The sequence below is a fragment of the Pieris brassicae genome, chromosome 8 (genome assembly GCF_905147105.1).
Source record: "Pieris brassicae chromosome 8, ilPieBrab1.1, whole genome shotgun sequence".
In the NCBI taxonomy this organism is placed as follows: domain Eukaryota; kingdom Metazoa; phylum Arthropoda; class Insecta; order Lepidoptera; family Pieridae; genus Pieris; species Pieris brassicae.
In genome coordinates this window covers 20650398-20675539 of record NC_059672.1, presented here as the reverse complement: position 1 = coordinate 20675539, position 25142 = coordinate 20650398, and the positions used below count along the sequence as shown (strand labels likewise).

At 34.0% G+C, this 25142-nt stretch overlaps 4 protein-coding genes across 5 annotated transcripts in view; 3 read left to right on the top strand and 1 right to left on the bottom strand.

Moving 5' to 3' along the window:
• LOC123713809 overlaps nt 1-25142 on the bottom strand; it is a 149128-nt gene that overhangs the window by 66795 nt on the left and 57191 nt on the right. The gene's annotated exons all lie outside the window — the stretch shown is intronic.
• Nucleotides 10171-10848, top strand: LOC123713819. Its single transcript, XM_045667690.1, has one exon. It carries the CDS (start codon nt 10171-10173, stop codon nt 10723-10725), a length of 555 nt encoding a protein of 184 aa, XP_045523646.1. The 3' UTR covers nt 10726-10848.
• LOC123713814 lies at nt 16407-18566 on the top strand. Its single transcript, XM_045667686.1, has 3 exons — nt 16407-16569; nt 17402-17657; nt 17850-18566. The coding sequence occupies exons 1-3, from the start codon at nt 16470-16472 to the stop codon at nt 18373-18375; spliced, it is 882 nt and encodes a 293-aa protein (XP_045523642.1). The 5' UTR covers nt 16407-16469; the 3' UTR covers nt 18376-18566.
• Nucleotides 18978-24564, top strand: LOC123713816. Its single transcript, XM_045667688.1, has 5 exons — nt 18978-19495; nt 19937-20159; nt 20571-20764; nt 22895-23113; nt 23604-24564. The coding sequence occupies exons 1-5, from the start codon at nt 19450-19452 to the stop codon at nt 23654-23656; spliced, it is 735 nt and encodes a 244-aa protein (XP_045523644.1). The 5' UTR covers nt 18978-19449; the 3' UTR covers nt 23657-24564.

The window sequence follows — 25142 nt, the reverse complement described above, 5'->3', positions numbered from 1 at the left end:
ACGTATAACAGGGATTTTCACGGACAAGTGGAAAGGTATTCGCTCGATTAAGTGGGGTGATGTGTCACGTGATGGATGGTTTGGGCTTACTTGGAGTTTAAGATATTATTTATTATATACGACAAGTATTTAAATTTTTATTCACTACGAAAATGATTCACTTTTTTATTTTCCTATTAATAATATGTATAAATTATGATAGCTAAGTGTCCAAAAATAACCCTACAAATTAAAAAACAAAATTAAATACTACATGTCTCTTTCCACTGCTTTATGTTTTAGTAAAACAGACGAAAATACGTTTTGAAGAAACAAATCATATCAAAAAATCAAAAAACAGTTTAAAACAACATACATAATGACAATTATTTAGTACACCAGTGACTTTTAATACCTATGAACAGACCATTATTTAATGTGATACTATAAATTAGTATTTATTTAAAAGGTAGCGTGAGACCGCGCAAAGCGGGTGCATTCACAAACAAGTCAATCGTTTTCAATAGACTTCATATAATGTGAGTCTCGTAATAGAATATAGTAATGGAAACTCCTCGGTGATACAAATTTCATATAGCTTTGATATATCGTAATAACATTAACTTATTTTTTTTTAATTTCTATTAATTCTCTAAACTAAAGGCGGACATTGTCCCCAAGCGACGTTGGAGCTATTGACGTCACTTGCAATGCTCCATAATTCATATTGTGCACGAAATATATGTCGCAGTCCAAATCTGGAGGAATTCAGAGCACCAGAATTCCTTTACGAGAGTTTAAACTGAATTTTCATTTCGCATTTCAGAAATCTATTATAGTTTTGAAAGTGCAGGTTTGATTGACTTTTAAATAAGTTACGTCATGCAAGTGGGCTGATTTGTAATAAAAAATATAATATTCATTATCCACTAAGGTTATTTCAAATCTGAAACACAATCTATTACTTAGCGCACAGCTCATAACCCAGGGCGTCATTTAAAATGCATGACCTCAGTATGAGAGCACTGAAAAGATTTTAAATAATTAAAATCGAATTTGGGACAAAATTTTCACATGTTATCCCCTGAAAGGCACGTTAGACGTTTCGTATAAACGAAATTTATTTTCTTCAATTAAGGGAGGCAGAAGAAGGTGGTTTCATTACTTCAAGGGGATTTGAGTCATATAAGTGTTCAGCAAGGTCAAAAATATTAGGTACTTTTTACAAAAAACGATTATAGACTTAATCGCAAGCAAGGTTTCTTAAATATTTGATAAAAATCATTTCCTTGTAGTAATTAACTGTATTTATTTGGTAATATGTTATAATATTCATGTAGTTTTTTGTAATATATTGATTCCAATAATCTCTTATTAATTAAAAACATTAACATTCGGTAAAAACGGGATTTACACTTTTATTAAATCATCATTAACTATTTTCATAATGGCCTGAGAGACGCTTCTTCTCCGTTGATTTAGTTCTGATTATTAAACATTTTAGTTCTGTAATATTATGAAATTTACTATGGAATATTGGATTCTACAGTTCTCCAGTGACATCTCGAAAAAAAGATGCCAACAGACAAAACCAGACGAAGAACGCGTTTTGGTCAAAGCTCACCGATCCAGTTCAGCATTCTGATAAACGAGGTCCCTCACACTTTAAAATCGATTTTCGTCTAGTTTTTGTAATTTTAATTGTTTAGTTTGTCTTTGTGTAAGTCATTTTTGTTTATTAGTGCTCGTCACGTTAAAAATTATTTTAGTTATTTTACCAAATGCCGCGCGTTGGCAAGCTTTTAAAATAAAAGATATTAAGAATACTTCAAAGACTTAAAAATATATTTTGCTGTTCTTATGATTTTTGCTACGGTCTTGTGTGAAATTAATTGTGTTACACCGTTACTTAATAAACGTAATGTATGCGTGTACTAATGTACTTTCGTAATTCGGTAGTATATGCGCTCATAATATATAATGAGGAACAAGGGTTGTACGTTGCGAATACAAAGACAGAAAAAAAAATGATTATTACAATGTAGTCAATATGAAAATGTATGAATTCTTCAGAAGACAAGGAAAAGAAACATATACCACTCCACCTTTGACAGGCAACTTCGCCTAGTGTCAGTTAATAAAGCAAGATGGAAGTACCTAATGGTATCTTCGAGGAGGCTTCAAGTAGCCGAGGGTGCAATTCAGACCCCTTGATCCGTCATACAGGTACAAAGGCTCAATAGCCACTCCACAGATCACCCTTGTCCTTACTCTTTTTTTTAATTACATAAAGATAAGCTTACATACACCGTAATACATGTATATAACGCCAATGCGAACTACGTCACGCCATCCATCAGCTTTTTGCTCTTTTTTTGACAGTTTTCTTTTGTTCAGTAATTCGTTTACTTTTTTTATAGAACTGGTAGGCTCATCTGATGTTAAGTGATACCGCTGTCCATGGACACTTTCAATGCCAGAGGGCTTGCGAGTGCACTGCTTTTTAAGAATTAGTTCACTCTTTTCTTAAATAAGGACCCTAAGTCGAAATAAATCAGAAATACTTCAGTGGGCAGCTGGTTCCACATAGTGGTGATGGCAAAAACTGCCTTAAAAACCTCTCAGTTGTGGTGGTACGTCTTTAATTTACAAGAAATTAACTAAATATTGAGTTAAAAATAATGGGCATACAAATAATATGACAACAAATTACTAGACAGTAACTTATGATATTATTACAATGCAGCGTGAGAGTCCATGGGCAGTTACAATTTTTCTGGTGACACGTTTTCCTTGTCCTATAGTAAAAAAAATTCAAAGGACCTGTAGAACACGTATTTTAAATTTGTCACAAACATGCTTAGTAATGGACCCAGGCTTGGCCGATGACATGCAGTTTCAATGTCGTAGATTGAAAAAAATATGTGTTAATAGTAGCAAAATGTATATAAACGGTTGGTTTTATGTGTCTGATCTTATTATCCAGACATTTTTTAAGTGTTTTTTAATTAAAAAGTAGAATGTGCGACAACAAAGAAGTTCAATAAAATATCCTACAGTCTACCGCCTTATTGTTTTAGAAAAATCTCTAGCCTACTACTAAAAATACTCAAGGCAGTGGTAAAAGTCAATACTCTAATTGCTCAAGGCAACAATTATGTTCGATTGCGGTTTTTATATGGAGATGTTTTTAAATAAAACTCTTTGTTTGAAGCTGGGTAACAACTGACTTTAATGGTTTAAAGTATGCTGTAGTAGTAGAAAAGTAGTAGTAGTATAACTAATGTAGTATTACGGGTAGTGGGGTTGCGACGGTAACAAAAAGTACCTTGGCATATCTAAGGGATCATAAATGTAAATGACACTTATATACTATATTGGCTTCAAGTTGATGATGTTTAAATTTATTTACGCTTCTAATTATTACATAAAATATATATATGTTACTAAATTAAACTTAAATAACTCAACTAAATATTACATTTACAATAATGGAATACCAAACTACAGTATAATAAATACTAAAGGCGTACGCTTTTGACGCGATGCCAACAAACCAATTAATGAAAATCTTCCTTAAGCGATTCCTGGTACACTTCACTTGAATTAAAATGGATTACGACAATTTCCATCGAATACGCCTTAAATACACCAAGGATCCTTTGAAATCAAATCCTTACAAATACTATTCACAACCGAATCACAATTTGCGTGAATGGCGAGCCTTTTCAGTAAGAGGGGGCTATTCTTCCTAATTTTTGGATAAACATTTAATCCTCTTAAGGAAATAAACGACAAACAGCGTATTATTATTATACGTTACGGTGAGGTTTGAAACAGATATATTTTTACGACATTCCTATTCGTTCATACATGTTTAAACCTACAACCTTTTAGGTCTGAGCCACAGATTTCCGTGATAATGTCTAATAGTCAAGTCGGTACCAGACACACAGCATCCACTTTTAAGTCAGTAATAAACAATTAGAAATGTTTTATGAAATCAAATAGCCCGTTAATATATCATAATTGAAAAATACAGCTGTATTATTATCACATCTACCACCTTTCTCAAAACTTCTCAATAAATATGAACGGAAAACTGGTATGAACCGAACAATTACCGCATCGATCCCAAACATTTTAACCCATTTGCAAACATATTGGTCCGCGAGAATACTTCACCCTTCTGACTTATAAATGAATTACCGAACACGAAATTCCTGAATAAAATAATTTTGTTGATATAAACTATTCATAATACCAAAAGGCTAAAGTTTTATATGGACTTATAAGATAATATTATTTATATATGGTCGGTTTTGGGTAGTAGTTTTGGCGTGCGACTATTAGGCTTGAGGTGGTTAAACATACAGGGTTCGCACAAAAGAAGAAGTAAACCTAAAGCTGAAATATATTAGTATAGGGCTAAGGAAGAAGGTGGTCCATACTAAATCTTTTAAAGATTAGATTTACATCTCCACAGTCATGTTTTTCTTGTACTGAGAAGTCAAGAAACTCAACCCATCTCGATTCAACCATTACGATACTTTCATTACTTATATCAAAATATGCACCTATTGAATCTGGACAAATAAAATATTATATTAGCAACGTTAAAACATTTAAATTAACCAAACTTCTATTAATTTCGTCACAGTGTAATAAAGCATTGTTAGTTATTTGTAAAGTTGAAAGCTAATCAATTTTTTTTAACATTAGAATACCTAATCAGCAGAGGCTATATTTATTTCCATCATATTTTAGACGAGCCAACTGAACCATATATACACAAATATATCAATTTGAATCCATGTTTATTATATTTATACATTTGAAAAAAAAAAGAGATTTAAAAACGCTTCAGTAAACAATAAAATTAACCTTTTTACCACAAACGTCCTAGAATTTATGATCTCATTTCCTCGCACGAGTCAAACGCTAAACCTTTAAAACGAATGGAAAATGTCTATTCGTGTGGAAAATTCTGGAATTTACGTTCCGTTCCGTAATTGATTTTTTTTCGACTGTATTTGTTATTTATCCACCTGTTTTTTTATCAAACTGCGATACTGTTAATAACAGAATTAAATATTCTCGTGGAAGAGAATGTTGCTAAACTCAAAACTTCTCTTGTACCATTGCTTACTTTTACTGGCGAACGAATTGTTTTTTAGTGGAATCGAACCGTGTAAGTTAAGTAGATTTTTTTTTTTAATTGATTAATTAAATTATTATTTTATTACTATTAAATTTTATTGAAAAAAAAAGTTCAGTGAGGACCTTGGAGTTCGTCGTCCGCCATGCGATGCACATCTTCCAGCCACATGAGCCTGTTGCACTTATAAATTGGACGATTTGGCGTCGTCAGGGATATTATAAGTTTTTGAATGAAGCGATTACGCAAATACCGGCGTCGTAAACAAAAACCAAAAAAAATCTTCCGCTCGAAAATATCGTGCGCAACCTCGTCCTTCTTGCCTAGGGCCCAGGGTTCAGAACCGTAAGCACTGGTCGCATAATAGTTTGAAAACGTCGAAAAAGCCTGTCTGAAATAATGTTTTTCTTTTAATTTGCATTTCGTTGGGATTTTCTTTCTATATTTTTCTAGCAACTGAGAAATTATTTAAGACTCCTCACGGCAATTTCAGTTATCTTTTGTTTCAGACTTGACAACTTATATGTTTTAAAAGGTATTGATTTGGTTTTTAGCGAAATCTTGAAATTATTCAAAAACTTAAATTCAAAACATACGACTGATAAACAAAATATTTGACTGCGACCACGGTTATTATGATTGTACATACTATCGATCGATAGGCGATCTTTTTTGTTTATTACATTTTTTAGAATACATAAAAACCTAATTAATATTGTATAATTTTAGTAAATCCAATTAAAATTACGTATATATAATGTATATTTATGATAACGAACCTTGTTTGTCCCCGGTAAAGTTAGCAACGAAATCGGATTAAGAGGAAGCGAACGGTATTAAGTTTTGCGCGGAAACCGAGATGTTATTATGTCGACTGTACTGTATGCAACTAATTATATTTGCGGAATTGTAAATGCTATGAATAAGATAATCAAGGATAAGTTGTAAAGTTTATACAGCTTTGAGACAATGTATTTTAATTATAATCAGTGTGTATCTGTCGTAAGTAGTATTGTTTCAAGGAATATCGGAGGCACCGAGAGCAACTGAACTCGACGATCGATTAAACACACTATCGACAAATTGACACATTGACAATTTACAACATGTAAGATGTCTATGATATAGCGTAGTGTTGTCATTCTAATAAAACAAATGACATCGTGTTCTCATATTACATTATCTATGCATATAAAATAGATATAAGATAGAAATTATTTGCATTATTATTTACAATACAATTTATAAAGATGTTGACATTTTGCACCTTACCAAAGACAAAGAAATATTTTAAGAAGCTATCACTATCACTATCACTTTATTTAGCAGTAGTAACAATTTATTTTTCTTTAAAATAATGAGATGTAGTTATTTTTAAAGTTCAATTTCAGTCTTCTATTGTTATCTATTAATGTTAAGTACATTGACTTATGGTTTCTGTTTCGTATATTTTGTTAATCAATGTAATCTGTTTTGGCTTTGTATATTTTCTAAATGTTTCTTTTTGTTGTACATATAGATATATGTGTAGTTCTAAGATTACTAAATGATAAATACATATTAATTTATGATTAGCAACCGCCTTCTGGGCTTATATGGTCAATAAGTTCGTTCAATAAGTTTACATACAGGAAAACGATAACTTTCGGAAGCTTATACACATAATATTTAAGCACGTCCAATAATAAATTTTTAGTGCAAACATAACTAAACTAATTTATTACGCATTTCAAGAGCAGTTTTGGCCTAGTCGCTAGTGTGCGACTCTCGTCACTCTAGCACGATCCCCGGCTGAACACCAATGGATTGTATTTCTATGTGCGCATTTAATATTCGCTCGAACAGTGAAGGAAAACATCGCAAGGTTACCAGCATGCCTTAGACACAAAGAGTCGACTATTTGGGTGACCACCAACTTGGGTGATCAGCTTCCTGTGTCTGACTATTAGGAAGAAATAGGAATAGATACATATATCTTAGGCGCAGACCTGTAAAGTCTTGGACATAGAAATACGTTGCCTGAATTTGATGATACTGATTTTATAGGTATCTCGGGGGACCTTGATCAAGTTGTTTTGGCTGCCAGAGTTGCGTCTAAGTATAAAAAATGAAATGTGTATTGTATGGAAATTCGTTAAACGAAACGTACATTTTATACTTTTCTATTAATAATTATAATATTGCAAGCAACGTGTATTTCAAAACAAGTGAATCGACACGCAAACCGCTATTTTGAATGTAGATTTTGACAGAAATTTATGTGAAAATCTACATTAAAATCTAATTCAAAATAGCAGTTTACGCTTCGTTTCACTGATAGATACAATCCTTTACTTTCAGGTTTAAGTGAATGTACTTCTGCGTTTATTTTATTTGGATTTTTGGGTAACTTAAGCTATATTTTACAATCGAGGTAATTGTTTTAAAAGCACTATTTACTACATGTTAACTAGTATATTAATATTTATCTACATGTAAACTAGATCTTGGTTATCTTATGACAACATCGATTCAGTCGACCACAACCTCAACTTATCTTACTAGTCTGTTCTAACCCTAGAGTGTTATATTAAATCCGTACGCGCGGATAAAATGTCTGTGCTTTGGTACGCAAGGGTGGAGGGAATGCATTTCCCGTAGCGCCGGAGCTGTCCAAAAACTTATTGTCTATTGTTAGGTTAGATATATATATAGGTTTTGTTTAATAACTGTTTCCGGCGCGTGATAGTGGTTGGGGATTGATAACCATACCCTTCCTACTCAACTCGCAACCCCTAATTCGGGCGATGTATTTCTAAATTAACAACATTACAGCAAATCCACAGCCATTCTTTTCTATAAAGTACACAGTCTGTACCCCTTACGAATTGCAGGAGTGACTGCGGGAATTGTATACTTTCCGCGGTATAAAGCCTCTGGCATCTTGCGTTATTTTAAAAGTAAATAACCTTAAAACCATATAATGTAAAAGAAGGTTAACATTGCAGTATCTTTAACCTTAATACCAGCTCTCGAGTCAACAGGAAGGCTCTTGTATAAACTGCAGCCTTCTAGCCTGCGCCGCGCTCGTGCTTTGAGTGCAAACTGATACCCATCGAATTTTTCCTGATAACTTTTCTAGAAACAATGTTATCTGTAGAATAATTTATCCAATTAATTATATTCTTATGAATTACCAAAAATTAGCTTCTTTCCGCTCTCACTTGTTTACGATTTTGAAGATTGACAGCGTGTGTTCGAGTCCCAACTGTGCACTAATTTTTGAAGTGATAAAATTATGCTATGACAATAGCAATAAAGGCTAATAATTTAATATAAATAAATGGAAAGCGCATAAACCTGAGGCCTGCGGTTGTAACGTGCCATTCAAATATAGCGCCATTATTTAACTAAACATTATATCCAGAAATATATTGCTTAATTTTAAATAGTGTTCAACTCAATAAAAACTAAAACAGTAAATAGCCAAATTGGCTTTAAATTTTAAAACCTTTGCCCCGTAATTAAACGCCAAACGTGCGCTAATGGGACAACAAAGTGCGAGTCGTGAAAGTGACGCGTGTTTCGAACGTGACGTCCATTTCAATTTGTTTCATTTAATTTTTGGTATATTGTCTTCTGTTTATAAAACTGCCGCTCAAGATTGAGGATTGAAGAGAAAGCCTTTTAAGTATTACACGACGTGGTATAATACTTAAATATCGTGCTATACGATGTCACGCTTAGAATCCATCTCTATTATATATAAAATAAAGCTAAAAGCCTACAAAAATACTACTGTAACCAACTGTCCAGTAACATACCAAGGCCAAGAAAAAGTTATGAAATGGCAATAATAATTGTAACATTTTAATGCGAGGTAATTTTGGCGTTTTAATAATTTTAAACTAAATAAAAAGAAGGTTAAAATGGAATCTAGTTTCGTATTTAGAAAAATTTAGATCCGCATCTAAAACAAAGATGTAATAGAAATTTGGTTGAAAGGTTGGCGTTGAATGTGTTTTTATCAATACAGAGAATTAATTTTTAATTCTTAGCCCACAATCTGATGCTCTGAAGACTTATATTTATACTTGATTTAAGTGCACTTATTATAAATATAAGTGTTTGTCGTTCTTATATTATCATATAGTACCTAGTAGCCTTTTCAAATATAATACGGACAATTATAAAACGAATTGCATCAAAACAATGCAAGCCCATTGCACATAACGTCAGGAGTATTATCACATAATCAATTCATACCATAATCAAAGAGCTAGGTAATACCCGCAACACGTCTAGCATTAATTGATTATTAACACTGGAACCTAACGTTGACAATATGATGACAATCATTGGACATATTCCCATATGATATTGTATCTCCCTACAACTGTTTTAAGAAAGACTGTACTTCTCTCTCAAAGGCCGGCAAAACACCCACTAAACTATATTTTTAACACTCTATACCTACAGGGTGTGATAAAAATATCACGCAAGGAATTTACATTAAGTCAAAGAAATATTAAACGCTAAAAGAGAATTATGATACAAAGTTTGAAGTATAATTTTTGCAAAATATTAGTTCGAAACACAACAGTTATGTTAAAACAAGGCCGGCCAATTGCCGTAGGTCCTTCGACTGAGTGAGACTTCAAATAAATATTTTCTAAGAAAAATTAACAAATAACAAAAAGCCAACAAAAACCTACCCATAACAATAGCAGTAGACAGACCTAATTAGTGCCAGGGAAAGATTTCACGAGTCATGAATATTAAAGTCCGCGTTGGGCATTTTGTAAGCAGATCACCGTTGGGAATTGCCGCACGTACTCGATGAACAATGCCAGCTCCTAATCGGTCGTCGTTACACAACCTATGATCTTCACTTAGGGGGCCAATGTCACCGATCACTCGGCCCGAATATCGATCAAGATGACACATCCAGAGTTTACGGAAACTTATTAAAAATCACTTCTTTTCATACCTATATAAGCACACATGGTATTTGTTTGAGCATCATTCGGTAGCTAACTGTCGAACAAACAACAATGAAACACTTTGCTTGTGTACTACTTCTCGCAGCGACGGTGGCTGCTGAAGCACCTCGATACAGAGACGCAAGGTTCAGATCACAAAGGCAAGAGGTGGAGGGTAGCGGAGCCGAAGCACCGTACCCTGCTGCCGGTTGGAGACCAGCCAAGGAATTTAATTTACCAACTCGACAACAGACACCACCTGCGACGTCATATGGAGTCCCGGCAGATAGCTATGGTGCACCATTCAACACGTACGCTCCACCCCAAGAATATGGCCCACCAGAAGAGGCTAAAGATGAAAAGTACGAAGACACTGAAAAGGTAGAAAAAAAAAGTTCAAAACTCGAGGAAGAGCCAAATAAGGATGCTGAAGTGATCAGCAATCAAGGAGCATATTACGTACTGTTGCCGGGCTCGCAGCTCCAGCGAGTTCAGTTCCAGACAGAAAATGACATCCGCAACATGGCGTATACGGCGAGACTTCAGTACAAGAATGAAGACCGTGCCCCAATTTTCGTGTACACTGTGCCGGAGTACCAAAACGCTGCATATGTGCAGTTAATATGATTTCCCTTTAGCGATACAGTTCCGTTACAAATCGATGCTACGTCGTTCTTTTGATTGCATTTCGATGGCAATATCGGATGGCACAAGGATAAAATTAACGGAAAATTTAAAATCTCATGGGATTGTCGTACGAGTTGCATCAATTTGTACCGTAATAACTATTTATTTAAATTATGTCGAATATACGAACGCTCTCCATCTCGTAGTTTTTATTATCTATACAGTAGAATAAGAAAATATATAAAGTTTTAATTTTAGACATACCAATTATACTTCAAAATCACTTAGTTTTAGTGTAGATATCCGAAAAAGTTACAGATTATAACCACCGTATTGACTAGATTTGGCACCCATCTACCTTCTCCTGTTCTCAGACCTTAAGAATGCTCGGTGGAGAGAAATTTTGTGTTTGAAGAGGTAATCACAGAAACTGAAGCCTAAACAATTTGAGGCTAAAGACAATTAATACCATAAAAATATTATTACCGCTATAAGTGTTGTACAGCGATCGAATGCGATATTGAATAATTAAATAATATTCTAAAAACAACACAATGTTTTTATGTTGGCCCACAATTTTGGTTACTCATTACCGTTCCTTCGACAAAGCCCAAGCAAATATGCCGTCTAAAGACAGTAAACTATATTTGTTGACATTAATTAAAGTATTATTATAAGAAAGATAAACGGGACCAATATCTTTGCAAAAATATGTCAACGTTCTCAAATTTGCAAGAATTTGCATAATAATACTTTTAGTAATAGTTTCAACGCAGAACAAACACTTCTTAGACAACTGCGTTACACACGAAATATGAACAAATGAATGACAAAACTTCTTATAATTATGTAATGTTTTGTAATTTTAAATTATTACAATGTAAAAAGGATTGAAAGTTGCTTTTTTGTGCAAATACATTATCTCTATAAATTATGTAGGAAAACAATTTTAAAAAAATCTTAAAAATTCCTTCCGTCGCGATACGCAGGTAGATTTCCAAGAGGATGTACGAAAAGAACTTTTCAATTTGGAAATTTTCACGGTTGAAGAACACTATAATAAGCAAAATGATAAAGTGTACGCCCACAGTACTAAAGAAGTTGCTCAAGTGGTCGGAAAGGTACAACGTGGTCCTCACCCTGTGTCAGTGATGGTTGGTGGGGCGTTAAGGAGTCGCAAAATTACATTTTCGTGAAAAAGGAGTGAAGGTATCAAGCAAAGACTTTCCAGCAGGATTCTGCACATGGTCACAAGGCATGCACAACCCAAGGCTTGGGCTTGAAACCAACGTTCCGGACTTTATAAGAGCTGAAGACTGGCCCAGATAGTCATCTAGACTAGACCTCATCCCTTTAGACTTCAAATTATGGTCAGTTTTAGAGTATATGCCCAGCCATGCTTTAAACAACACAGCGACGTTGGGTAACTAAAAAATCTTTGGAGGTAGCGTCGCGAACTTTCCCTTGGAAACAATGCCTAAATTCATAGATTCGTGGCCAAACCGATTGAAAGCCTGTATAAAAGTCAGTAGTGGCCATTTCGAATTGTTTTTTTTTTTTTGTTATTTTTTGCTGAGATTAATAAATTTGTAGGTATAAATTTTAATAATATTACATTTCTTCGTAATAAAATGCACTTTCATTTGTAACAGAAATTATGAATGGACTAGGTACAAAACAAACCAATAAATTTTTATAGTATAAGTAAAAGGAAAGATTTATGTTTGCTTGTTTGAAAACCAATAGATTCAAAAACTACAATTTCCAATATTCTTTCATCATCAGGTCACATTACAAAAAACTTTTAATGGTTGTCGGAGAATAAAACAATCAAAGCACAGGATACGTACAGCGTAACATGAATACCAATACCGATTATAACATTGAGTTTTCATGACCAAGAGCAGTGATGATATAGTGGCTTCAGCGTGGGACACTCATCACTGAGGTCAAAGGTTCGAACCCTGGCTGTGCACCAATAGACTTTTATTTGTGCGCATTTAACATTCGCTCAAACGATGAAGGAAAACATCGTGAGGAAGCTTTGCCTTAGACTCAAAAAGGCACCTACTTGCCTATTAGACCGAAAAAATAGCATGAAACAGACCTGAGGCCTAAGCCTACCTGTACCTGTAAAGCCTACCATTGAAACTCAAGTTACAGATAAAGGAGTATGTTTGTCATAATATGCTTAGTAATTCCCTAGAGATTACTAGTAACACAGACATGTAATTGTATTAATTATAATTAACAGATAACTCGTTTAAAGACCTATGAATCCAATTATTAAAGTTCTCAGTTACAAGAAACAGTGAAACTATAAAATCTTCTACGGATCAGTCGGGATGCCATAAAAGCTCGCCTAATTAATCCAGGTACGTGAGCTAGGTGCTAATATTGCTTTATTAAGAACTAAAACAGTATGGTATACTAAAGCACGTAATTTTTTTAATAAGTAAATCTCTTATACTTGAATAGGAGTTGTACGAAATATAAGAGATTAAATAAATACCTTTTAACCCTAGACGATACTTATATTTAAAGGAATTGTCTTACTTGCATACAATTTACATCTTTAATGTACCTTGCTTCGAATGTGTCGAAATATATATTTGTTTCCCTGATTATAGATGAATCAAAAGATACATAAGTATATAAAAGCTTGTTCGATGTCATACTTGATGTCTATGTGGAACGTGCTTGGTGACCTGATCGATACTTCATCTGTATAGTACCTCACAAGATTCTAATATAATTCATTAAACGTTTTTAGTTAAGTCTTTTATATCTGTCTTCTAATTGTACGTCTCTAAATCAACTGAACATATATGTAAGTTTGTAGTGTAATAAATGAAAATGATAAAATTTTTTCAGTGGTCTCGTCTTAAGAATATTTGATGTATGAATATTTTACAAAAATGTTTTTCCTCAAACAGTTTGGTACATTGTATCTGTTGAAAAATATTTTCGTTGTTGCAGTGTCAATAGTAGTTTATTAATAATATATATTTCACGTCCTTAAATCTTGCAATCTTGGGTGAAGCCCTCCTCCAACCCTTTCCAGATGTTTCTATCATTGCCAATAGCTATCCCTATCAAGTCAAAGCCCACCTTCTATTTGGCCTGCCCACTCTTCTTATTCCGTGTGGTCATGGTCATGGTCACCTAATACTACAAGTAACAAAACCAATATGGAAATGGCAATTGGCAAGATTTTTTTTAATATTTCAAACGCAAATTAACTTCGTTATATTTTTACCTTCCATTCTCGCGTGCAATATGTTACGTACAACAAAGGGGCCGGACATGGCAGAAATAAAATGAATTTTCGAGTGACATTTTACACAATGCATTTTCACATTCTAAATAAAAGATTCCTTTCGTTGGGTCATAGTAAAATAAACCTCTATTTATAACCTGTGATGATTGATAGTAGATGGACGCAGTGTCATTTATATAAAACATCATATAAATTATATTATTTATTGATAAGGCTTATTTGATGATAAGTGATTCTGCCGCCCATGGACACTCACATTGCCAGAAAGCTCACAACTACGCTCTTTTCTTGAAGGACCTTATATCAAGTCGGTCAGCTGGTTGGACTCAGTTGTGGAACGACGGACGTCATGGTGATACGGATGGTATTTTAAACAAATGGAAGAGTAATTTGTAACATATTAGTACAAATAAAATTAAAGTATGAAGGAACATCGGCTTCCTTATGATGTATTTTCTTCATAGCAGCAAGTTTTAATTATACAAGAGAAAGAAATCCTAGCTGCGCCAACACAACAAGTCGATAGGGAAGATATTTTAAACACTCAATGCGTCAAATTACGCATGAAACTAAACAATCAATATTCAATAATCGGTACAGGATTTTCATTAACAACAACTCAACGAAAACAACAATTAATTAGCCCGCCATTAATTAACAATTTGTCTATTAATATTTTCTACGTACATTCTGTTTGCTTAAATTAAAATGTACCGATAATGCATTAACGATGCAGTATCGTAAATTTTAATAATGGACATATTCTATATACTATTTTTTTTAAAGAAAATGTTGCAGATAGACTTCGATAACTATTATCGATACTATATTCGTATTATAAATTTCCAATATTTTTTTAGTATTTTTTTTCATTTTCAACGCGTTATTTGATAATCTTTTTTTGTTTTTTCTAACTACTTAAATGAATATTATATCAAATTTTAAGCCATAAAAGTTCCAACACAGTTGTAATTTCATATAATAATTTTAAAAAATCGTCTCTAGTTGACACAAATAAAACTAATTTACATAAATATTCAATTCTTTCCCAAATATTTTATCTTTACAGTTTTTTTTTATATAGAATAGGGCTAGTAGGCATAAAATATAATACAAACGGGACGCTCAAAAGGAGTAATAATTGCACCCCATGGACACCAATTTTAGTGGGTGCCTTTGAGGCATTTGAGGGAGAAGTGTGCTCTTTTTTTAAACAATTGGATCGGGTCGTATCTCCCTGAAAAGACCTTCACCGGGAGTCGATTAAACAGTTCCGTAATTCGCTAAAGAAACTATCTTGTGACGCGGACCGTGAAACACATCCAGTCATCAATATTCCATAATATTAGTGCATCCATTTTAAAGTTACACACTTATAAAGCAAACACAGATATACAGTAGCAACAGTCCCAAACCTACCCACTTCAACCAACACACTAAAACTGTCATCAAAGCACGTCAACTTTATTTGCACGGACTCGGTCGGGCGTTCACAAAACGATTTGTTCCTTTGCCCTATTTCCTTTTCACTTTACGTTTCATTGCTTTTGGGGAACAAACTAGCTTTGTACGTGTACGATTATCCAAGGAAATACAGTTACTGTTACATCAAGATATAATTGTTTTCTGTACCGTCAATACAATAATTAAAATTCAAATAGAACTAGTTACACTCCTACCTCCATACTTGTTGTACCTTACCGACCGCTAAAAATATTATTTTAAAGCAATATTAGTAAAAAAGTACACATGGCCAAAAATTTTCTGGTGTCCCCGTAAAATAATGACATCCGTTTAACTTCAAAGAGACAAGAGACATTGCGTCTCTATGTGTATTCTACAAAGTATACTGTGGAGAGTGTTCTGAAGAGTTGTTTGGGTTGATTAGGTTGATAGTTTCAACGCAGTACGAGCCGTGTTAACTTCAGATTTCAACAGCATCACCGTGATGCCTGGAAATCTTCCTTTCTTTTGCGAATTAGCGAACTGTGGAAGCAGTCTGACTCCTGAGTTTAAAGAGTATACACCTCCCTCAAAGGCCGGCAAGGCAGCCACTAAAATGTGTGTTCATTGTCTGCGATGATTACCGTTTTAGGTCGTCCCATATACTCGTTTCCATAAAATAAATAAATAGGCTTTTTCAAGGCGCACCATTGATAGATTTAATCGTATTTATTCAGGTGTCTACAGCTTCTGGAAGGAGCTAGGCTGGCTTGGTTAACCAGCACTTTACGCATAAACTGAGTCCTCTAACCTTTAACCTTTTACAAGGATTTATAAAGGAATTAGTAATTCATATTACACTAACATAAATCCTTTATAAAACCACAGACAACGTTTATATGACATGTAATAAATAAAATTAATAACATGTCAATATGTCAGGACTGGTTGACGTCAAGCCGTTCAACATTGGTAAATTATTTCTATATAAGAAATATTATTGTGTGGAAAATATTGTAATATGTTAAGGCACGAATTCGAACCAACTAAGAAACTTGTGTCTCTTCTTCCGAGTGATAAAAGGTCTTGTTTGTGGATTTCTGACGTGATAATTCTGCAATGTAAGTTATACTAAGTGGACAACAAAGAAAATCTTTTACAGGGGGTGGAGCGGCTTTAAAACCAGTGGCGCTACAACCTTTTAGGTCTGGCCCTTTAGATTTTTGTATCAGTTATCGTTTATTTTCTTAAGGGGCATGTAGTCTGATCAGCTGTCTGCGCCTGACACACGCTGACGATTTTAGAGCAAATAAAATCGAAATAATTTGTCAATTTTTGTGTCGCTATGGAAAAAATGTTTATACCACTGACGAATGCCATCCAGTGTTATTAGTAATGTTAGTAATTCTTTTTTGGGAAAAGGGATACTTTTCTTAAAAAAAATCCCTGAGAATTTTATAGAGTGAAATTTAAGAAATGTATTATAGGAAAGCTGTGTAAAAAGTCTCACTATAAAGTTAACGATTATCCAGTTGATAAAAGGGCCTGCGACTAGTACTAGACAGGCTACTTCTAATTAATTTGCGATAAGTGTTGTAAAAGAGTATTGAGAGAGTTGTACGCTGGAGTTTTCTGTCAGCCTCTTTCTACACCCTCTGTCTTCTTTGGCGATGACTACTACCGATTTCATTTAATGACGTAGAATAAGGGTACCTTTTATCTTATATTCTATAAGAAACATTTTTTTTTCAAAGCACTACTGTTAATACGTCTTTTATGCTTTACTCTTTTTGATTTAGTACTTATCTTATGAATCCAATGTTTTTATTCTGAGTAATAATCATTCATGATTAAGCGTAGATTGGTTATACACTTGATCTATTCGTTGTTAGTTGTTAGTTAGGTCATATATTAAAATGACAGTACAAACATTACACTATCACGACATTTCAGGTATTCTAGTCTTCATAGGAGCGTCGACGATCAACTATTGTGTGTGGTCACCAGAGCATGCCAAATATGACTACGACAAACTCGCCCGTGTTATGTATCTATACGATCCTCATGCTTGCGGCTACAATCTACGTACTTCCAAGTCTATATTATCTCTAGAGCTGAGCAATGATACTCATGGTTTGAATATACGACCGATCAAACACATGCCAGCCATTGTTACAGTCACTTCGATGGTACCAGCAAAAACTAGAAGGTATTCCTATGCAATTGTAATGTTCTTTGGAACAGTTTATTATTTAATAAATTTCATTAATCTTATTGCCACGTTTAGTAGAGAAGTCTAAGTTATGCCTAGCAACCAAAGCAAATGTACTTTCTCATGATAATGTAATTATAATATTCACTGCCTCACTGGACATTTATTTTTTATATTATTCGTTTTCAGATACGTGAAAATCAGCATAATTATTCACAGTTTCTGGTTAGTCATAGCAATTTGTCTGAGAATTTTCAGGTTCGCTACGAAAGTTCATATTTTGAAGATTATCCTCAGTTTGAGTTATTTCTCATGTATATCGATAATATTTTTTGACGTGTCAATGGCTATCGTTTACATCGCCCACATCCAAAGAAGCCTCACTACTGGAATGATACTACGATACAGCGGCTGGAGTGTTGAGATGAAACTTGATCATTACAATAGGTTCGGTGGCTGGCTTCCAATGGCGGCATCGGTGTGCTGGCTGAGAGGCATAATTATATTTGGAGTAAACATATACATCTGTAGAAAAATCAGTCTTATTAAGAAAAGTATAAAAAAGAGAGAGGTCAATAAGAAATTGATGTTGGAAGAGAATATGCCGATACCTGAACCGGTGTTCGAAGATCCGTTGGACGATGATGTGCTTTATTATAGAAATGGAGAATTTAGACCAGTCGAAAAGAAAAACCAGTGGTCTTTCTTTTTCTAAGAAAAATATTGTAATTTATTATACCAATTTTGAACTAAACTAAATCTTTTAACTAATGGGACAATGATGAATAATAAGGGACATAAATATCTAATTTAACCTGACAGTATTAAACTTGCTATGTTAAAATGAGTATATAATGTGAGATGCAGTAAAAACTTAACCACAAAAATATATGTTCTTGACCATTTCAGGTTACAATAACTGTTATTTGATTAAGTAACAAGATGAATCACTATTGTCGTAGATAAATCCAAATTATTTCATTTAAAGCCCTAATTAGACTCTATTGCATAGTATGAACAAACTGAGCTAAGCGAATATGTGATAATATGTTAATTTCAGTTCAGGTAAAATTTATAAAATTATTTTTATACTGGATTAAAGACGGGAATCTCCCTAACTTGTCTAGCTGTCCGGAAATTTGAAATGGGTTCGGAGAGTATATTTATGTAATAAAAACCACTTAAACAACAATAATATTTATTATACGTGTCTGGCCCAAAAATACAATACATTCATTCACTTTAAGGGCCTTGGCGTCGTTCATTTCAACATTTTTCTTTATAGTTCAAACCCTGCCTGAAACACGATGTTAATTTTTGAGTCTAAGAAGGATTGCTCTACAATGCGTTCGTATATAGAAACAATCTATCTGGACACAACCAGAATGCAAGAAATAGAATACAACAAACATATCTGACTGATTTGGAACAAAATACTTTGCGTGACCTAGTCTGACGGCATTCGGGCTCATCGCTCCCCATCAGATCCATTAAAATCCGGGGAAATCAATAAAAGTAATTTATACTGAAATTATCGTTTAGCAAATGCGAAATTCCTCAACGACCCAAAAGAAATTCAATCTGAGGACGCATTAAATTTTTCATTACCACGTCGGCAAAGGACATCCATTAATTTTGGAATTTGAATCAAAATCCGGTCCGAACAATTCCGCTAAATTAGTTCATGGCCTACTTGAAAACGTTTGTCCCTAAACTCCCGTTGATAAGTGAGTTAAAGTGTCCAAAATTAACTTTTAATTGAATAGTAATATTGTGAAGCGTAAACAAGATGAACTCGCTGGGAGTTTGGAGCATTGTAATGATAATTTATCAAAGTGAGTTCGGTTAGTTATGAAAGTTCATAGAAAGCTATGGACAGGAACTGGAATAACTTTTATTGTAAGAGTTGCTTAATGGACAGGCAAATAGCTTAAAGGCTTAATGTGTTTACGTAGTAATTTAGAAGTTGATTTAAAAGTCATCTACGAAAATGTAATTTTTAAAATTTAGCGAAATTAGTAAGGCATTTCATATCTCAGTAAAATTTCTATTTTGCATATTCCTGTCTATGGTGTGGCCACTCTCAATAAGTGTTAGAGTCCTTAAACAATTTATGACTTCCCAGCTTTATTTACTACAAAATTGCTTTGCAGTAATTAAAACTATGACCGTCTATTTTAATGTTTTAAATTATCCGTTTAGTCCTATCCGAGTCGCCAGTCCATAATTAAAAAGAAATGATAAAATCATCACCTTGTCTCCAATTTATATTCTAGGTGCAATTTGCATGCTAATATCCTGGTTAACTCTAAGCTGTCGTTTTGTTCCCGATAGCAGTGAACTGCATGAGGTAATTCTGATGAAGCTTATATACCTGTACGATCCAGAAGCCTGTGGAAGGATCCACTTCTATAACTTCACAATCGCTAGACAAGGAAATACAATATTTTCAACTGTTATGTGGCCAATTAGAAATCCTATTGCATCTAGATTTAGAAGGTACATGACACTTTTATTGTAATACAAATTTCAATATGTTTTAAGATTATGTTTTGTGTGAATTTTTCACATAATCCTTCCTACTGAACAACTGTTTTGTTTTAACTCTAGTAAAGTTACTGTTTATTTACTTCTTGAATTTAGTTATTAAGAAAACTAGATTTTTTTAAATCAAAATTTACGGGTAAATGAGATTGACGTATGATTAGCTTTTAGTTTTGAATTATGTTTTGTATTATTTTGGATTGTTTGGTAATTGTATAATTTTTCATTGATACTTTTAATTTTATTTTTAACTTGGTTTTGCTCTTCTTGCACCTTTACCCGGATTGCCCGGAAGAGATCGCTCGTTAGCGATAAAGTCGCCGGTGGCATCCCTAATAATTTATGTTAATTATTTTAATTACACAGTGCAATGCGGATCTGGCTGTCGCTTCACATCATCTGGCTTGCTTTAAGCATTGTGAACCTCACACACGCAAGACGACCTTGCGGATTCTATGCTGTGGTGGTTCCCTTTACTTTAACCGGCCTGGCTGTGTTGGTGACAGACGTGGTCTTTATGGCCATGTTTATTGAGGATATTCCCCAAACCGACACCGAAAGTAAGGTTTTTGTCGTATATCAATAAATCACTGGTGAATATTGGAACTGCTGTGGGGTTTGTGGTCTATACCTACCCCTCAGGGGAACAGCTGTGACTAATTAGTTATTTATTTAACAGGTTTAGTCTTGTTCTATTTAATACTTTAGATATTTCATTAATTTTGGTATATAAATAATAAAGGATTTCAGTTTTACTCTATATTAAAAAGTCGCGTAATAATAAAATGATAATTATATAATAATAATGTATGAAATGAATTTAATGTTACAGTCAAAGGGAGTACATATGTCTTGCTATACTCTCGGGGCGTAACTCCGACGATTTAGTAAATAATAAAACATACAATAGAATAATTATAAAACTAAGAAAGCCTGCGTGAGCAAAATGTAAACCCTTGGCTCGTACAGTACAAAAAAAACATTCACGCGTACCTTGTACGTTGCGTAAGTTTTTATGTTAACTTAAAGTTAAGTTACGTAGTAACAAAAACTTTTATTTACTACGAGTCGCAAACTACCACAATTATATTACAATTTGTAAACCCAAACACCCCGTAAGTATCCACCAAATTAGTAGCATTCACACATTTGTTGAGAACGATCAGGTAGATAAGGCGGCAGACCATGGATGTGCAGAATCACAGCCCGTCAGCCGGTTAATAAATGTATATTGTGTTCTTGTGGTTTTTATTTCATTTGAAATTGTTTTATAAAACATATTCATATTATTCTAAGTAATCTATTAGGTTTTCTTAGTACACCTTTGTCCTGTGTAAATGTGCTTAGATGTCCAGTCTAGAATTTCGAATCGATAACCCAACTGAACCATAGGTTAGGCACGGCTGACCCAGCCACTGCAATATACTCTACGTAAACCAACTATCACTATCAAAGAGCCACTCCACTCCATATTAGTTGAAGAGAGATCAAACATATTAACACTCTGATACACGTTGGGACAAATTACAGCTTCAATGTAGTTGGGATTAACAGCTTGGCGAGTTTAACACACATCCAATCAAATGCTTCTAATAGGCTACATGTGTAGCAAACGGGCTATAAAACACGTGATTGTTTTTATTTATTAAAATATTTTGCAAAAAATGCATCGAAACTCGTAAACTTGTAAGTAAATATTAGTTGTTTGATGAAAATAGTTCATAGTATATGTTACGACGGCAAATATTAATTTGAACATATAACATGACTATGTGGAGTGTAATATTATTCAATTCAAGTAAATATTTGAATAAGAGGAAGCAAGTATACTAGACTAGTTCATTAAAACCGAATATTAAACGTCAAAAGAGCGGTGTTAGCCTAGACGCTTCAGCGTGCGGCTCTCATCCCTGAGGTCGCAGGTTCAATTCACTGCTTTGCAGTCGCGAATATCATTCCATGTGCGCATTTAAAATTCGCTCGAACAGTGAAGGAAAACTTCGTGAGGAAACCGGCTTGCCTTAGACAGAAAAAGTCGACGGTGTGGGTCAGGCACAGAATACTTGATACTTGCTTATTAGATTGACAAATGGTCATGAAACGCATACAGAAATCTGAGGCCCAGACCTAAAAAGGTTGATGAGCCACTGATTTAGTTTTATTTTTAGTTAGACCAATTTGATACACTTCTTCACATATAATACCATAAAAGCCAACAAGCATAATAAATGTTTTCAAAGCGTGCCTTACAATAATTTATCATCGCATTCTATGCTTTTGACAGTCTCATAATCGTTGCTAACCGCTCGTTCCGTGGCCGGCTTCACGTTAAAGGCTTCAGGTACAGAATGGAGCTGTTATTACATGTGGTAGAAGCTTATTAAAATGGTATTAGAGTTATGTATGGGATATTTTTACTTAAGTTTTAATCACATTTTTAAGATAGACAGCCATATAAATGCTTTATAAACCCGTTGTTTTTTTTTAAATGTAATAGACAAACGGGCAAAAGACTCATCTGATGTTAAGTAATAGCGCCAATGGACATTTATATTGCCAGAAGGCTCGTAAGTGCGTTGCCGGTCTTTTTAGAATTGTTTAAAGTAATGTGTCTTGTAGTGCAATAATATAGGGCATCCACACCTTGAAAAGTCAACCTTTATCAAAAAGTCATTTTTTTTAATTTTCAGTGGGAATTTTGAACTTTATGAACGGTGGTGGTAAAAACCTCAGATGGATTGTGAAGAAATACCCATTGCAGACGATGCAGGAGCTGGGTCAATCTGCTTTAGATGACACGTCTTGGATAGCACTTCTTTTTGCTTTCGCCAGCAGCAGAGGAATTGTGCAATGGATTCTGAACTTCTGGCTCGTGAAGGACAACTATTTTGCTGGGCTTGATTATCACCGTAAGACACCTATACTCAATGTAGCCATATAAACAAAATAATTGAAAAATAAATAAAAGTTATATTTAATTGTTTTATAAGAAGTTTGAAGACATAAAAAATACTCAACAAATGAATCTAATCACTTTGGGATCCACAAAACTAATGGTGGAGCCAAATCAAATGAATAATAAAACTATAAAAAACAACTACAACGCGCTACAACCTTCTGGTCTGGACCTCAGATTTCTTTCTTTCCTCAGACTTCTGTGCCTGACGCACGACCTTTTATGTCTAAGGCAAGCCGGTTTCCTCACGATGTTTTCCCTCACCGTTCGAGCGGATGTTAAATGCGCACATAGAAAGAAAGTCCATTGGTGCACGGCCGAGGATCGAACATACAAACTCAAGGATGAGAGGCGCACGCTGAAGCCACTAGGCCAACACTGCCCTATGACACAACTATACTAACCTAAAAATTTCCTTTAATTAAATCAATGTTCCTTTACAGGTAAATTACAAAAAGAAATAAGCATACGACGAGATCGTGTTTTAAAAAATTAATTTCTTAAAAAACAATTTATTATGTCAACTTTCCGGTGGTAATGTAAAACAAAAGACGAAACGTTACGTTAGGATTGCACAAATGATGTATCAGGTCGAGTGTAAACTACTATTGGCTAGAGATGTTACCACAAACGGAACACGTTTGTCTTTCTTTGATTTTCATTACGTTTTATTACAATCTTAGGTATTGTTAATTCCCATTTTCCGGCACTGATTGTCTGTACTTTCATCAAGCTGTCTTCTTTAGGACTGTCGAAATTTTAGCTCACTTATAGTTCAGCGTTATGCCAAATATAAGTATATTTTTCTATAAGTTTGTTCTGTTAAATTCTTATCATTGTAATTGAATTTTGTGTTAAATTCCATTCCATCACGAGCAATGGATATCTAGTGCATATAATATAAGAAAATACATGTTTGTCTCTCGACCGAAGCCGCTTTTTATCTCCTCCAATTTTAAATAAACCACATTTCCAGGATTCTATGTAAAATTACATGTTCCTTTTATTGAGAGATTTGCTTTAAATAAAATCGAATACAAAAATATGAACAGGATTTCCCAATAAATGTTTTAATAGCATACTTAAAAGTTTGTGTATATTTAAGTAGCAGTTTATCCCTTGTGTATTCAGGATTACATTCTCATTATAAACTATTTTCATTGTGATTAAACAGGACGTATCAGTGTACCGTTGGTTAGAAATTCAAATTAATATCCCTGTGATGATCTATATCTAGATTAGGCTATATTCATATGAAAAAAGTTTATGTTTCTCTTATTCCTGAAGAAAATATAGTAAAACGAATGAGTTTCAGATACTTTTAAAACAAGACATGGGTGATGCTGTTATTAATTGAAGCAATTTTCAAAGACAAGTTTTCTTTATGTCAATTCATAGGTATATTGACCCTTATACAATCTTTTTATATATAACATCGACCTTTATATAAGAAAAACACTGTATACAGCTTATCTAAGACAAATAATTTATGAATCCTAGAGAGTAGTTCCTAAAATTAACTTTCAAAACTGTCTAGCTTTTAACAATGGCTTCATACGATTTATCTCGAGACAATTAATCTTGATTTGAAAAACTACAAATTTGGACCTGAATTCTTTTGTCGGCAGACTGAAGCTGCGTACGTTTGTGTTATTTTTATTTCACTTTTTTGTGTTAGGATAATTTCTATCTATTAACGAAGATAGCGGCATCTGGAAAGGGTTGGAGAAGGCTGAGTTGGAATACCGTGGCACCTATGCAACGATCCTGACTCAATGCGTACCATATGCCTACAGCGAATTGTAGCTTTTTTCGGCCATACATTGCGCGCGCAGAGGCGATGAGAACTTGGATAACTGATCGTGGTTTGTAAAACAGAAGGCAAAAGACCGATTAAGTGAAAGACTTATCGTCCTTAAAACTGTACACTGACGTGAGAGGTGCTGGACAGAAACCGGTGGAAACAGATAGTCCGCTCCAAA